Source organism: Calonectris borealis, chromosome 21, assembly GCF_964195595.1.
Source record: "Calonectris borealis chromosome 21, bCalBor7.hap1.2, whole genome shotgun sequence".
Taxonomy (NCBI): domain Eukaryota; kingdom Metazoa; phylum Chordata; class Aves; order Procellariiformes; family Procellariidae; genus Calonectris; species Calonectris borealis.
This window is the reverse complement of record NC_134332.1, coordinates 4,586,691-4,601,976: the sequence shown is the minus strand read 5'-3', so window position 1 is coordinate 4,601,976 and position 15,286 is coordinate 4,586,691. Positions and strand designations below refer to the sequence as shown.

At 55.8% G+C, this 15,286-nt stretch overlaps 1 protein-coding gene across 1 annotated transcript in view; it reads right to left on the bottom strand.

Moving 5' to 3' along the window:
- ASTN2 (astrotactin 2) overlaps positions 1-15,286 on the bottom strand; it is a 361,627-nt gene that overhangs the window by 97,385 nt on the left and 248,956 nt on the right. Inside the window, exon 17 of the mRNA XM_075170429.1 lies at positions 8,061-8,326. Within this exon, the coding sequence (XP_075026530.1) occupies positions 8,061-8,326 (266 nt within the window). The remainder of the gene's footprint in view (positions 1-8,060; positions 8,327-15,286) is intronic.

The following is a 15,286-nucleotide window of genomic DNA, read 5'->3' as shown; positions in this document are numbered from 1 at the left end:
CAGATATTAAAACAAAGCAAGAACAACCAAAAAAACCCCACAACCCCGACCAAAACAAAAAACTCACCTCAACAATACAAACGCTGTCCCCATTCGCCCTGGCTCCCTTTCAGCTTTGGCGGTGGAAAAAGAAATCCCTGGCACCGGCTCTCCACGCCTTCAGGGGCTGCTTCGGGGAAGCCGCGTATGTGTAGGGAGGATCATTGTAGCTCTGCCGTCTGGTGCTATATGGGGGCCAAAGTGAGCCTATGGCCTGGGGGACGCCTCTCGCCCTGTCCCCATAGAATCCTGCAAAGCCTCACCCTCCTCCTGCCAGGCCCAGATGGGCAGAGGACATCAGGAGAATCAGCCCTGAGACAGAGGGCAACGGGAAGGGCTCAGATATCTGCCCTCCTGCATGGGATTCAAGGGGTACGGCCAAACTCTTCCCTGGGAAATAAGGCCCAGTTTGACTTCTCCAGCCCCTGCCTCGACTCCTCTGCCTTCTCCTCCTCCACCTCTGTCCCTTCTCCTCAGGGGTACGTTTCTCCTAGTCCTGCTCAAGCCTAGGACCGATCTCCTCCAGGCACATCTCAGGTCTCCACTTACAGGGGTTTGCTTCCCTACGGGCTGAACTGGGAGAGCTGTATGGACAACATTCACCTAACGGAGTCAAGGGCTCCTCTCCTAGGCACAGTCGTAATTTCAAAGCCAGCAGCAGAGCCCGGACAAGGCAAGCTCCTGCTGCAGGAGCACGGGGGCTCAGGGCGCCAGCACCAGGATCCTGCATTTCTCAGGTGTGTTCTTTTCCATCTGCTCTGCCCTTCGAGGGCAATGTCGACACCGAAGTGGGGGTCACAGCACCAGCGATACACTTGGATACTCCAGCTCCTTGCCCAGGGGCTGGCGAGCCGCAATGGTGAGCCTAGTCTGCATAAAGGAGGGTGGGCTCCCCACCGCCTTGATGGACATGCGGCGATGGAGGTACGATGGATGCGTTTCACCCCATTGTGGGCCCTTTGGACTGTCCATCCTGGTAATTCCAGGTTGGTATAAGGGCATGGAAGTGCTCCGGGTACGCAGCCAGGCCATGGCTCCATTGCACTGTGCCTTAACAACAGCAAGTCAGAAACTACCTTGACCCCAAGACCCAACCAAGAACCACCAACAGAAGACATCAAAACCAGCTACGCTTTGCACTTCTGCTGAAATACAACCAGAGCAAACGAGCAGCAAGGGCACGGAGATCAGCTGGACCCAGGAGGAAAAGCAACACCAGTTTGCACAGCTCCCTCTGAAACTGCCACCGCCACTTTGCCATCGTCTGTGCCAGCAGCCAGCCTGCTCCGGGGGGAGGAAGGACACGTGATCCCATCATCATCAGTGCATCCTCGGAGGGAGCTGAGAGTAAGGATGGAGGATGGGATGGATGAAAGAGGAGCTTTCCCTTCTCTTTGCCCCTGCTTGCCTTCTGGTCCGTGGATGGTCAGCTGCCCATCTGGCTGGGCTCGGGCGGTCGCTGGAGCCGGCACTGCGCTCCCCTGGGACACAAGCACAGGCTGGGCACGCTCGCTGCCCGCGGCTGCCCTGGTCCTCACTCCCAGCGCCCTGGCCAAGGCCACCCTGCCAGCCTGGGGACACTGAAGCGCTCAGCAGTGGCCGTGCTCTGCTCAGCAAGAGATGGCTCCTTGGGGCCAGCGGGTGCTCACAGGCAAGGGGTGGGAAGGGGCAACGGGGAATTTTGCTCCAACCCCGAGAGCTGCCGTCCCGGTGGGTGACCCAGCAGGCCGCCGGCACGCAGGCACCGCTGGCACAAGCACGCTGTGGTCCGTGCGCAGGCAGTGAAGCAGCTCTCGCTGAGAGCCCTGCTGGGGTCCCAGCCACGCGCCGGGCTCCTGCCGAGGCCGACGGGGCCGGCAGCGCGGGGACGTGCCCCCCAGCAAGCCCCACATCCCCTCCATGCCATGGGCTGGGTCACATGCGCTGCAAGGAGGCCGTGGCTGCACGTAAACGCTGAGATTACTCAATTTTCGAATTAAATCAAGGTCCTAGGTGGTCTTCTAAAAATGCAAGCTCCATGTCCATTTGTCTCCTTAAATACAAACAACAGGGGTTTGAGTCCATTTCCCACTAGGAGCGAGATCGATCTCTCCTGCCCCCCTTCCCTGAGCCCCCCTTGCCGCGCCACTTCTGCAGCTGCCGAGATGCTCCGCGGAAGCGGCTTTCTGTTCGTTTCGGGGTTTTTTTGGGGGGAAAGGAACAGACCACAAACAGGAGGGACCTCACTGCCGAACATGCCTGCCCCTTGCTGACCACAGCTGCCCTGTGGCCCTGGCCACGCAGGTGGGCATCCCTGTGGAAGGTGCTCCTGGGTGCACCGAATCTTCCAGGTCTCAGTGCCACTCCCCGGGCTGGTGCTGGCAGTGGGAGGGAAGGGGGAAGCAGGGCATTCCCACTCCTCCCGGTGCTTCTCCGGATTAGCTGCCTGGCTCGTCTTCCCGCAGCCCAGTCCAGGGGACATGGAGGTTTGCAGAATATGCAAACCTGGGGTCTCGCTCTCTCAGCCCGTGCCTCGTGGTGGTCTCCAGGGCTATGCTGGGCAGTAAGAATGTTGCCCATCCCATAGGGTGAGGGCAGGCAGGAATGTGTTGATGGTGGAGGAGGAAGGCCACCACAGCCTAGCACTCTTGCTGGGGTGACGTGTGGCTCTCCTCTCCTTTGGCTCCAGGACGTTCACTGGAGGGAACCAGCCAGGGTCATCACGTCTCTCTTCTCTCCTGGGCTGGTTTTGGCTGGGATAGAGTTAATTTTCTTCACAATAGCTAGTATGGGGCTATGTTTTGGATTTGTGCTGAAAACAGTGTTGATAACACAGGGATGTTTTAATTATTGCTGAGCAGGGCTTACACAGAGTCAAGGCCTTTTCTGCTCCTCACCCCACCCCACCAGCGAGGAAGCTGGGGGTGCACAAGGAGTTGGGACGGGACACAGCTGGGACAGGTGACCCCAACTGACCAAAGGGATATCCCATACCATATGACGTCATGCTCAGCATATAAAGCTGGGGGAAGAAGAAGGAAGGGGGCACGTTCAGAGTTACAACATTTGTCTTCCCAAGTAACTGCTACGCGTGATGGAGCCCTGCTTTCCTGGGGATGGCTGAACTCCTGCCTGCCGACGGGAAGGAGTGAATGAATTCCTTGGTTTGCTTTGCTTGCGTGTGCGGCTTTTGCTTTCCCTATTAAACTGTCTTTATCTCAACCCACGAGTTTTCTCACTTTTAACCTTCCGATTCTCTCCCCCATCCCACTGTGGGGGAGTGAGCGAGCGGCTGGGTGGGGCTTAGTTGCTGGCTGGGGTTAAACCATGACATCTCCCATCACATGCACTCAACAGCATCCTGCCCTCGAGGCGTCAGGGGCATTTTGCCAGCAGACAGCCCTGCAACGGATAGAAACTCTTTGCTGTTAGGCCTGGCCAGCCACTGACACTGGTGGAGGTTTCTTCCACAGTCCTGCAGTGGAGAATCTCCTCCAGCTTCATCTGGACACAGCAGTGGAGGGACCACTGCTTGGACTACATGTGGTGTCTGCACTGCTGCAGAGCACAGGTGAAGCAGAAAAGAGATGTGGGCAGACAGCATCGATCAAAATAAGATGCAGGTTCCAGAGACATCCAGAGAAGTCACTGTCAAGGTCACAGCTTCTCTGTCTCCTTACATCTCTTCAACTCATGTTGTGAGCGTTTAGACTGAAGAACAATGGAGCTGTAACAGCAATGGTGCGATAAACCTACCTGGACTGGTTTAATCTCACCAGCTGACTGGGACCAGTGGAGAGAGGACTCCAGCATTGCCTCTGTTCCAGCAAGCAGTCCTTCCCCTCTGAAACCTTCCACCCACAGCCGCATCAGCCATAACTGCTATGAAAAAGCCCTTCAAAAGGCGCTTGGACTTTCAAACACATTTCCTTGACCCTGAGAAGCTCCTTGCCCACCTCAGCACTGCCAAAGTCCCAGCCAGGCTGCAGCTATCAGCGACCGTGCGAGTTCTCTGACCAGCGCCGTTAAACCACACGGAGAAACAGAAACACCTCCTTAGCAGGGGCTCAATCCATAGTTTTTCTTGCACTCAAGAAGGAAAAGAGTAGGAGTGCTGGGAGTAGGAGTGATGCTTGAGCAGGACTGGGGAGACAGACCAAACCCGCGCGGATCACACACAGCTGAGAGTTTCCTCAAGCTCACAGCACAAATGCCTCCGGATGAACGTTCCCTGGGCAGCAAAGCTGACTCCTCGAGCCCTTCTAAATTTCAAGCCCTTGCTTCAAAGCAAGAAGAAAACAGCAGTTCCCAATGACATGGAAATCAAGAGTTTTCCAACTTATTTCATGTGGGCAAAGCAATATATTTTCACCTAATCTTCCTCTTGGAAATGGTCAGTTTTAGCTGAAATCAAACATGCACGCATAGAAAAATCACAAGTCAGCCCAAGGCAGACACACAGCATGGAAACTTAAACCCCAGCACTTAAGAGTCTGGCAAGGTCATCAGCAACCGAGAACATGGCCTTGTACCGTGCAGTAGTTGTAAATTTTAAAAAGTGCCTAACTCACTGCACTGAGGCAGACGAACAGACAAACCTACTAGAAAAAACTACACAGGCTGAAGTGAGCAAGATGTCTTTACCTGTGTCTTGCCTCATCTCTGCTGCTAGGCTTATATGGGAAAACTTTCAGTAAACTTTACAGATGTTAACATCCACCTTATTATTGACCTTGCTTTCTCTCTGTACATGTATATAATTATCTATGTGGACATATATGCAAAGAGAAAGATCTTCATTATTTACAATTATTATTTTTTTAATACTACGGGGGAATTGAGACCTGCTTGCAGTTCCCGTAAGGTCAGCATTTGCTGTATCGATTGAGTATCATCCACATGAACGGGGAAAAGCAGGCAGGGGAGCGCTCAGCTGTGGATGCTGTGCTCGGAGGTGCAGGACTTGGCTCAGCCCAGGCATCTCCAAATCTTGTTTATGCCACAGGCAAACGCCGCTCTGCTAGTGCCTGGGACCCCCCCAGGCCTCCTACCTGATGCTGAAAAAGGACATTTCATCATCCAGACCATAGCTGAGATGCTCCTGACGGCACCTGCCCTTTGGGAGCCTATCCCGGTGCGCAGAGCGAGGTAGCGGTTTAAGCCGGCGGCTTTCCTGCACGCTGGCAGTGGACCAGGGCACACAGCTGGGTCTCGGTGACAGGGTGATGCCGCCGGGTTGGTGGCAGCTTCCCGCCACCCCTAGACCCCTCTCCCTTTCGTGGTCACTCTCCATCCCCGCTCATGGGGGAAGGCGAGGGGAAGGCCATACCCCTGCCCCTGCAGGCATCCCTCGTCCCCGAGCTCACGATGCCACGAGGGACAGGGGGGCACGTTCTCACACAGGCAGCGCTAACCCCGCACCGAACCATCCTCTCCAGGGCAGAGGTGGGTCAGCCCCGTCTCCTCAGCTCCATCTCCTCCAGAGGTGGGTGCAGCTTTGCCCAGCCCAGGCCGCCCGGCCGCGAGGCGAGGTTTGTGCCGTGGTGGCAGCGAGCCCCGCCGGCAGCGGTGGATTACAGCCCCCAGGCACCGGGACACGTCCCTGCCCGCGGGGCCCAAGGGCAGCAGGGGGAGGAGAGGGAGAGGGAGAAATATCCTGCAGGAGGGAGACTGATGAAGAGAAGGGTGAGGAGCAAGGAGGGAGGAGGGGATGGAGGGAGCAGGACAGCGGAGCAGATGAAGGTTTGTACGAAGTGAGCAAGAAGGGGAAAGGAAAGTGCTGGAGCTGATGCGAGACAAGGGATTCATGTTGAGGGAATGGGAATGGCCAGGAAAGAGGACGGAAGGCAAAAAGCACTCCCTGCGTCCTGCTGCGGCAAGGGTGGGGATGGGCTGCAGGGACGGCGGGGGATGAGAGGGCCTGCCATCAAGAGAAGCGCACAGCCAAAACAACGAGACCCAGTCCAGCTGGGTGCCGGGGGTCAGAGAGGACAGCGTGCACCCACCTGCCCCCCAACCCAGGAGCCACCACTGTGAATGGAGCAAGGTGACCTGTTCTGGCACGTGCCGCTCGCTGCCAGCTCCCGGTGTCCCCGTAGCACCTGCTCCGGCAGCACCCTCCGTCCCGCAGCTCCCAAATCCCTCACCCTGCCACCTCCAACCCCGGCACCGCTGACTGAGGGCACCCTGGGGTGAAGGGGCGGCAGACTCGCACACAGCACCCTCGCATAGAGAGGCTCCCCGGGGGTGCCCCTGCGCCTCTGGGCGAGCAGGTGGAGGGAGGAGGAGGAGGAGGCGGGATACATTGAACGCAGCCCTCTGGAAGACGACTGGGGATTCTCTTGTTGGGTTGCTTCATTGGGGTTTTGTTTGTTTGCGTGTTTGTTTGCCGGTTTTCCCGGCGCCTCAGCAGAAAGCACAATGCGGGCTGTCCTCCAGCTGCAGCTGACGGGGCCAGCCCTCCGCATGAGCCAGAGGAGGGAGGGAAGGAGGCTGCTGCTGGTGAAACACAGGCTCCAGCTCCCCAGGACAAGGAGACGCCCCAAGCGAGCCCGGCAGGGCAGGCAGCGTCGGCAGGGCTGGGGGGGACACATGAGGAGGAGGAGGAGGGGACTTTGCAGCCAGGGCCAGAGAGGCAGGGTGGCATCGCCACCCGGGCGCAGGGCTAGGAAAGGGAGCTGGTGGTGAGCAGGGCCCATGGAGATCCCCCAGATCCTGCTGGGCTCTCCTTGCTTTCGCTGTTACCCCTTCCCCGCTGGCTAACCTACCTCTCGTACCCCAAAAGGAACTGTCTTCTTGCAGATTGCTGCTGGGAAGCGCATCTTTCTTGCCTGAAGGAAACCAACTTTCCCACTGCTCTCCCTGTACCCGTGATGCCTCATCCCAGCACTGCCTTGGACACGCCGGTAATGGCAGGTCAATGTCTACACACGAATTGCCCAGCGGGAAGAGCAGGCATGAGTGGGGAAAGGATGCAGGATGAGAAAATAGTGGGAGAAAGGGAGTTTGGGGAAAAGAGCTGGAAAGAGAGAGGAACCGAGGTATGGAAGTTAGGCACGGCTGCATGGAAGAACCAGGAGGGTTGACAGACGGGAAAGCAGGAACAACATCAAGAGGTAGACAAGGAGGGACGGTCCCCATAAGGGACTTGGCTGCCAGGAGAAGCACATGGGCTCTTTTGCCCGTGGATCTGGGAAGGGGGTGAAGCATCATTCCTGGTGGTCACACCTCCACGTGCTAGGATTGCTTCCCCACCTGCAGCCCTCTGCGTCCCACCCACAGCTGCTGCGTGCTGGAGCACTCCAGGCATCTTAATCAAGTGCAGGCTCAGTGCTAATAAGTGACTTTAAGCAGGTCTGTCATTTTTGGACTCGGGATTGGGGTTAGAGGGCTGCGGGGGGGGTGGGGTGTGTGGGGCAGCAGCGAACCGAGAAAGCGGGAAATCAATCTCCATAGGATTAACCCTGAAGTTCTTGCAGGAGGCAGAGGAGCCCAGTGCCAGGGAAGGGTGACCTCCAGCTTGGCTGGTCCCTCCTGGAGTAACAGTGACCTCCTGTGGCTGCGGGACTGTCCCGAGGGGCTGGTTATTCCCTCCCTCTGCACCAGCGCTTTGCAAAGCCGCGCTGGAGCCCTGCAGGGCTTTGGCCACCCCTCGCACAGCTACGGCTGAGATCTCAGAGCCAGGAGTGGAAGATTGATCTGATGCCTGGCTCCTAAGACCCCTCTGCAGGATGCATCCTGCACACCGGTGTCGGTTGCGGGTGGACACCAGGAATGACCGTGGCCCTGGCTGCTTACGGCATTGCCTTCACGTACTGAAGAGAGGGAGACGCAGGTCTGCGAGGGCTGTAGGTGGTGGGCAGCAGGATCTGCCAGCTCCATCGCTGACACCATCCTGAAGCGTTCCCCACCAAACATGCACGCGAAAACATTGCCCCGCTCTGGGGAACCCAACATTTATGCAGAGACTGAGGAAGGCAGACTTGAGAGGTGACTAAGGCAGGGTCAGAGTGGTGGAGCTGGTCCGTCGCCAGCTCACTCACCTCCCTGGTATCGTTGTCCTGGATCAGAGCGTACAGAGGCACCACTCGGTTGATCTCCAGCAGAACCGGCGTAGGGCTGAGCTGCTCCTTGCCGGGACGCCGGCACAAATGGCAAGTGGATGGGCAGCGCCCTTTCTCCTCGCAGTGAATCTCCACACCTGAGATGAGGTGGTCATCAGAGAGCATCTGTGCTGTCAGCAGGCCTGAGAGATAGGTGATGAAGGGCATGGATTTCAACTCCTTCTTGTTCCCAAGCTCCGTTGTTTCTGGTTTAGGGAGAGGGAAGAAACCAAACATCATTAAATAAATCTCAGCACAGTCATGTTCCCAAACCCAAACTTTGCTGCAGCCAGGATAAACGCAGCTGCTGAAGGTGTAGGCCAGGTGAAAACCAGAAAGGTCAAGGAGAGAAGGAGAAAAACAGGACTTGCAGGTCACTGCTTGGGAGTGGGTAGAAAGTGTGAGCATTTCCAGACAAACACTTCTAGAGTGACGGAACTGACCGTATTCTTCTTCTTTTTTTTAACTTGCATATTCACTTTCTGCACTTCAAAATGAAACAAAGCCACCCAAGTATATTGTCCCTGCCAAAGAGAAACCTCTCCAAAGGGACCAGGTCAAAGAGCTGAGTGCCCTCACCCCTGCCCCAACGCCAGCCCTCTCTAGTCCCTGTGGTCCTTAGCTCTCTCTTTTGGGTGACACATTATCCAGGGCACTGAGATGGACCCAAAGGAGGCTGCGAAGAGACTCCATTGTGGGATGAAGCCCCTTGGCAGAGGGGGTAAGCGGGTACCGGAACAAACTCACCGCACGGGGAATAGATGGAGGCGTTACCAAAACCAAACTGTCAACACTCTGCTTTCAGGAAATATTCAGGCCTTTGAAACCCATTGTGAAACTTCCTGGTGGTCTTAACCACAAGGCAATAAACCCGGAGAGCTTTACTTTGTTTTGCCTTGGTCCAAGCGCTCGCTAAGGACAAGGAAAGTATGGCACCTGGTGATACCCTGAGCAAAGGAGACAGGACCCCCATCTTTGTCCTATACACTTCGATTTAAACTCTTTATCTATAGACACTCCTCTTGGGTTGATCCAAGAAGGAAGGCTCAACCTTCATAGCTGGGTGATGGGCCTACAGAAGAAAAGCCCTTCTCTGTCCTATGCCCGAATGAGGCTCCCAACACCAGGAGCTGGATGGCTGTTGCCTCCAGCAACAACTTCCCAGTCCCGAGAAGGAGCTGTAGAGGATTGTCTCAATGCCCTCAGCTTGCAGTGACATGCAGCTGATCTGGCAAGGCACTAGTCAATTAGAAATACAAGTAAACACAGTATTCATTCATGACTCCCGAAGCCCTTCAGGCTAGGGACAGCCCTTCCCTGCTGTCTGGCTGTCAGGGAACACTTCTGTGCACGGGATCAAAGCTGTCATGGGAAGAACGAGCAAATTCCAACCAACCCATCTTTCAGTGGGATAAAAGGGGGGCAGTTGCTAAGATAAATTAAAACAAGGCTGTGAGGAGATATCTCAACATCTAGGGAGAGACTGGTGTACAGAGACATGGAAAACGAGAGCTGGAGCTGGTTCTTGGAGAGATTATTTTCTGGAAAAGCAGCTCCAGGCAACTTCAAGCCTCATAAGGGTAAGCCATGAAGCCATGATAAACTGGGTGGCTCAGAAAGAGCAAAGCTACACGGTGGTATCATGAGCCTCTGCTCACTCCTGAGTAAGAGTAACATTTTTTTTAACATCGCTACTAAACTACATTTAGAAGAGAAAGAAGGAGATGGCAATGACACTTCTGGGCTACAAAGCTTCTTAACCAGAGCTCAAGCAGTGATTTCAGCAGTCCTCCATGGGGAAGGAAGTTTTGGAGCCATGCTTTAAGGGAGAACATGATCATAGAGCTGAAGAGAAAATGGAATCAGTTATCTCATGATTGGCAATAGAATATCAAACCTTCCTCCCTGAATTATTTGCTTTATAGCTAAGAATTACAGACCACTAGCATCAAATGCCTGGATGTGTCCTTAATACAGGCTATACCTTAGCCTAAGCTTAGCTAAGGCTTGTCTGGAGATGTGGCACATAGTTTCAAGCCTTTCTAAAAGGCTTTCTGAAAATCGTTGTTCAAATCACACATATAGGCTTCCACCAACACCTGGAAGAAGACCTGGGAACAGCCCAGGCTGGATGGGCAGCATGGTCCAGCTCTGGGAATGCCTCGTTGAAGACTCTGTTCCAAGCTGTCTGCTCTGTGCTTCTCCCCCCGTGTCACCCGTCCTCCCTGCGCTGAAGCGCAGGGCACACGATGCACGTGCACAGTGCTTGTGGGCTCAGCTGCTCTTCCAGTACAAACAAGCAGTAAGGAGTGGGATGAATAAGCAGGAAGAGCAACCTCCCTTGGTCCTCCTCAGTTACGGTCTGTGTTTGCAAGGAGCAAGATGAGGCAAGTAAGGAGTAAAATAAACCTCTGAGCAAGAATTTTCCTCTGCGGGAAGCTCGTGTGCTCCAGAGTCTCCCTGCATTGCCCCGTGCGGAGGGACAACCCAACTGACGCAGCTGGAAGAGCTTAGGCTCAAGCGTTTGCATTAGCTGCCCCGTCTGGGAATACAGAGGAAGCTCCATGCAGCGGTGCTCCATCAGACATGTCACCTTGGGGAAGGAGAGGACAGGGTTTCCCTGCAAACGGTGGGCTAGACAAGGAGAGCTGTCCTCAGCGTCCACCCTGACAACACAGCCCCTTTAGCAAGAAAAGCAAACGAACGTGAGCTCGTCCAAGATATCCTGCACCACCCGCTCCTTCGCCCGTCGCTCCCAGGAAAGGGCACTGTAGCTGGGGCGGTGGAGGTGGTGGTTACCAGAGTTCTCCAAAGAGACTGGCATGAAAGTGAGGGTTCCTGCTTTCTCCTGAAGGAAACCCAGATGGAGCAAAGCCATTTCAGGAGCAGCAGTTCATCAAATGGAGCTGCACAGGGGAAAGCATAGAGGTCTGCAAATAAAGTGAGGTAGAAAACTGTGTGAGTAGCACAGCTCCCCTGCCATAGCAGCCACGCACTCGGCAACAGAAGATTAACCATGGAGCCTGGCGACTCGTGGCAGGCTTCTCAGCAGAGCAGACTTCAAGGTAAGGTGGAAACGGCTGTCTGCATTTAATCCTCTTTATAACAGTTGAAGCCCAGACACTTTGGGGAAAAGGATTACTTTGTAGACTGGATTCCTGGGGATGTAAGGGGTCATTGTAGCCGAGCTTACCGGTTCAGCGTGCTGGCAAGGGCGTTCCCTTGTACCGAAAAGGCTCTGGGTACAGCTCCAAAGGAGGAAAATTAAATAGGACGTGGCTTAGCAGAGGGAGACGAGCTTCACTGCCAGACTGCCAGCTCCCATCCAGAAGAGCACTTGGAAGTCATCAGCACTGGATAGCAATTCCTGGTAGCTTTTGTGGAACAAGCTTTGGGGTCTTAAGTACAGTCCTAACAAAATAATCACCCCGTTTCTGCTATTAAAACCTGAGAGTGCCAGCTGCACACCCTGCCTGTGAGCCAGCTCCTCCAGAGCTGGGGAGAGGCAGCGAGGAGGAACTGCTGTTCCTCATCTGCTTGCTCAGAGGGTGGAAAGCATCAGCTCCAGGTGCCTTCAGGACTGCACTCATCCCTAGAAAGCTGGCGATTTCCTTGACGGAGACTGTGCTTCCTTCTCCTCCCACCCACATCACCCACCACTTGCAGCATCTCAAAGAGGAGTTATTCAGATCCGGGAGGTATTTTCCCCCAAAACACACTCCTTCATTCCTGGACCTGCCATTGCAACTCTAGCCCTGGGAGAAGAGATCAAGGTCCCTCTATCTCGCTCTCTCCTACCTCTGAGATGAGTTTTGGTTATTTGCTCAGCTGCCTGCACGCAAGGAGGGGGCTCAGGGACCAGCTTGCTCTCCCCATGGCAAACCTGACAGTGAACTGGAGAAACCCCACATATTCCTGGAGGCTCAGTCTGGCTTTTATTACTTAGTCGCTGTACAGCGTTCGTCAGCGCTGAGGCCCAGCCGACTGGCTTCTTCTCGAATGAAAATACGGGTGGCCCAACCCTATTCCTGATGAAGTCAAAGCAAGTTTTTGCCGTTGGATTGGAAAGAATCAGACCCAGACCCTGCAACGTACCATTGCAATGCCATCTCCAGCTGCCAGTGAAGCCAACAGAAACACTCCTGTTGTCTCCAGTCCAGAGTAAGTAAACCCAGCTTTAGCGTTCAGGTCCACATTGCACGACCCCATGCAGAACTGGATAACCTCAGGGCACTCAGATTGCTCTTGCAAAGCCTCTGCTTGCCTCCCGGGGAAGGGCTTTGCAGGTGACCACTGCTAGGGTGCTCCAAAGGTCCCATTCTGGGAGGGGGATGAGGCTTGGCTGCAGGGGCTGCAGCACAGCAGCAGCGAGGATAGAGGGATTCCTTATCAGCCCTTGCATCTGAACATGCTTTCCTAACGCTGCTGGCGACTCAGTTGAATCCTGGCAACATCTGTTTGGAAGCACAGCGCCGCGGATGTGGTTAGACGCATCACGGCAACTTGTGGGAGTTATTAGTTTGTTTGTTTGTCTGAAATATGTATTGAAAAAAAAAAAACCAACAACACAACAAAACAAATAAAATAACAGCCTTCCGCTAAGCGTCAAGCCTTGCGTAAGAAAGGGAGGATGAGCAGCGCAGGGTGCGCAGAGGTACCGCTCGCCTGTTGGGGTGCCTGGCTCTGTCTCTGTGCTCCACCAGGATTTAATAACTCCACAGCACGAGGTGACTGCCTGCGCAGCGCGCAGGGGTCCCTGCTCGGGATGCAGCAGTTGCAGATGTGGGGAAACGCTTCCAGCGTTACCAGCAGCACCTCCTAGTGCTTGGACAAGAGGGAAGCACGGTAACACCACTACTATAACAATAACAAAAGCATAATACCTAATTCTTTTGTATCGGAGTGCTATTTTGTCTTGAGAGCTCCCAAGAGATGACGGGTTTGCTAGTGGTCCAGCATTTTATACAGCGCCTCTTCCAAATGATCCCAAGTCATTCCAAAACTGGGAATCACTCCACTTCCCACAAGAATGCAGCCACATCAGGGGTAGGATGTGGTAGCTCTTCAACAGCAGAAAAGCTTGGAACAAGGTGAGGAGAAGGCTCTCCAGCTGAAGGCATAGAGGGAACATCAAGAACAGACCCAGGTAGGGATTCCTCCAGGCGCAGCAGGTTAACCCTGCCGACACTGACAGGCTGCTCAGCTGGGCCTGGTTTAGGACCTGGGTTTTGCATTTCATGCAAGGAAGATGCAATTCTGGTCCACCTCCCCTTTACACCACCCTCCGGCTGGACAGACCTAGTGCCACCACGGGCAGGGCAGCGGGGATTTATGGCCGACACACATCTGCTGGCACAGGCTGCCCGTTTATTACCTGGTGGAATAATACCCCATTTGTTGGCAAATCCATCGCAAGGGAGTTAGAAAGAAAATCAATAGATGTGTTTGCCTGGGAATTTCTCTTGCAGCGAAATATCGTCAGTGCGGTAACCAACAGGTCTACGAAGAGTTTGGACAGATTTAATGCTGCCCGCTGTTAGTGACTGGCAAACACCGCTCAGGGCTGCGAGGCAGGCGTAAGGACAATGTCCAGGAGAGCCAGCAGTGCTCCTCTGTCACACGCATCCACGTGTGCAAGAAGCGCGGTGCCAGCCCCTGCCGCTGCCCAGGAAATGCCATACCAGCAGCGGCTCAGGCTGGCTGTGCCGAACCACACAACAGCCAGCAACGCCCGTGTCCCCGGGGCTCACACGTGGGCTGGGGCAAGGGAGGGCTCACCTAGGAACCACCACCCGTCTTTTGGGGGAACGCAGCCGTCCCGCAGTATGGCATCCCGCGTGGGAAGCCTGGGTGAAGGCATGAGTACAGCCTGTCTGGGAGGGACGCAGCACGCGGGTGCAGACCCCAGAAGCGCGCACGTTGGGGCTTGCAAGCAACCGCAGGCACGCGCCCGTGGGACGCCTCTGCCCAGCCCCCCGGAGCAGCTGGGGTGTCGTGGGGCCCTGCCACCGGCGTGGCTGCGGGGCAGTTGTGGCCACCGCGGTCCGTGAGGACCTGCTGCCCTCTCGTGGCATCGCAGGAGGATGGCTCTCGGGCTGGAGATCCTGCCACCGCTCGCTCTGCCGCTGGCACCCCACAGCCCCTCTGCGGGGACCTCCCGGGCCTCATCCTTAGGGGAGCCCCACGCCTCAGAAAGACGAGTCTGGCAACCCAAATGCGTAACATCCCTGAGTGCCAACATGCGACGACCTCCTGAACACGATGGTTTGTGACCCCTTTTCTCCCTCCGTTACGTTTGGAGAGCCCCACACTGCCAGCTGCCGGCCTCCACCCCCCTGGCAGCCTCCCTATGCAAACCCCCCTCTCCCTGCCGATGCTCTGACTGCTGCTCCCAGCCAATTAACATAACTCAATTAAACACAGAACCCTGCGGACTCTGAGTGCCCCAACGCCCAACTGCGAGGAGCGGACAGAGAGCCGCACCGCCGGGCTTGTGGCTCAGCATGACCCCCGCCTGCCCGCGGGAGCCCCTCCGCCCTGGGGCTGATCCCGAAGGTACCGGCAGGGAGAAATCGGAGGCAGACCATCTCCTCTGCCCGCAGGTCCGACAGGCAGGCGCTGCAGTAACCTCAGCTTCAGATGAGACATTTACAGACTTGCAAACCTGTGGTATTAAAAAAAGCCAGGAGGGCTTTTAAAGACCGCTGGTAAACCTCTATAAAAGGGGACGGTGCAGGCATCACCGGTGAGATTGCTTTATCAAAGGAACTCTGCAGAGCCCTGCATGGTGCCCACTGCCTGCGCCACCTCTCTCAGGAAGAGCAACTGAAGCCCTGCCCTGCTCATCCGACCCTCAGCAGCATCTCGGTGCTCGCCCCCCCGCCTCTGAGCCACTACGGCCCCGCAAGGACGGCTCCATGATCCCCCAAATCGCTGCTGCCCCTCACGGGCTGCGGTGCAAGACCCGTATCTGCAGCCGGCTCCCTCCCTTCTCCAACGCACCCGCACGCCCATTTCCCATGGGATGTCCAAGATCTCCCAAGCCCTGTCGGCTGGATGGCCGTCAGCACGGGGCAGCCCCTCGGCACACGCCGCTCTGCCAGGGGGTCGGGGTTCACAGCCTCCCCATCCTTCCCCGGCACAGCACAGGCTCCCCATACTCCGAC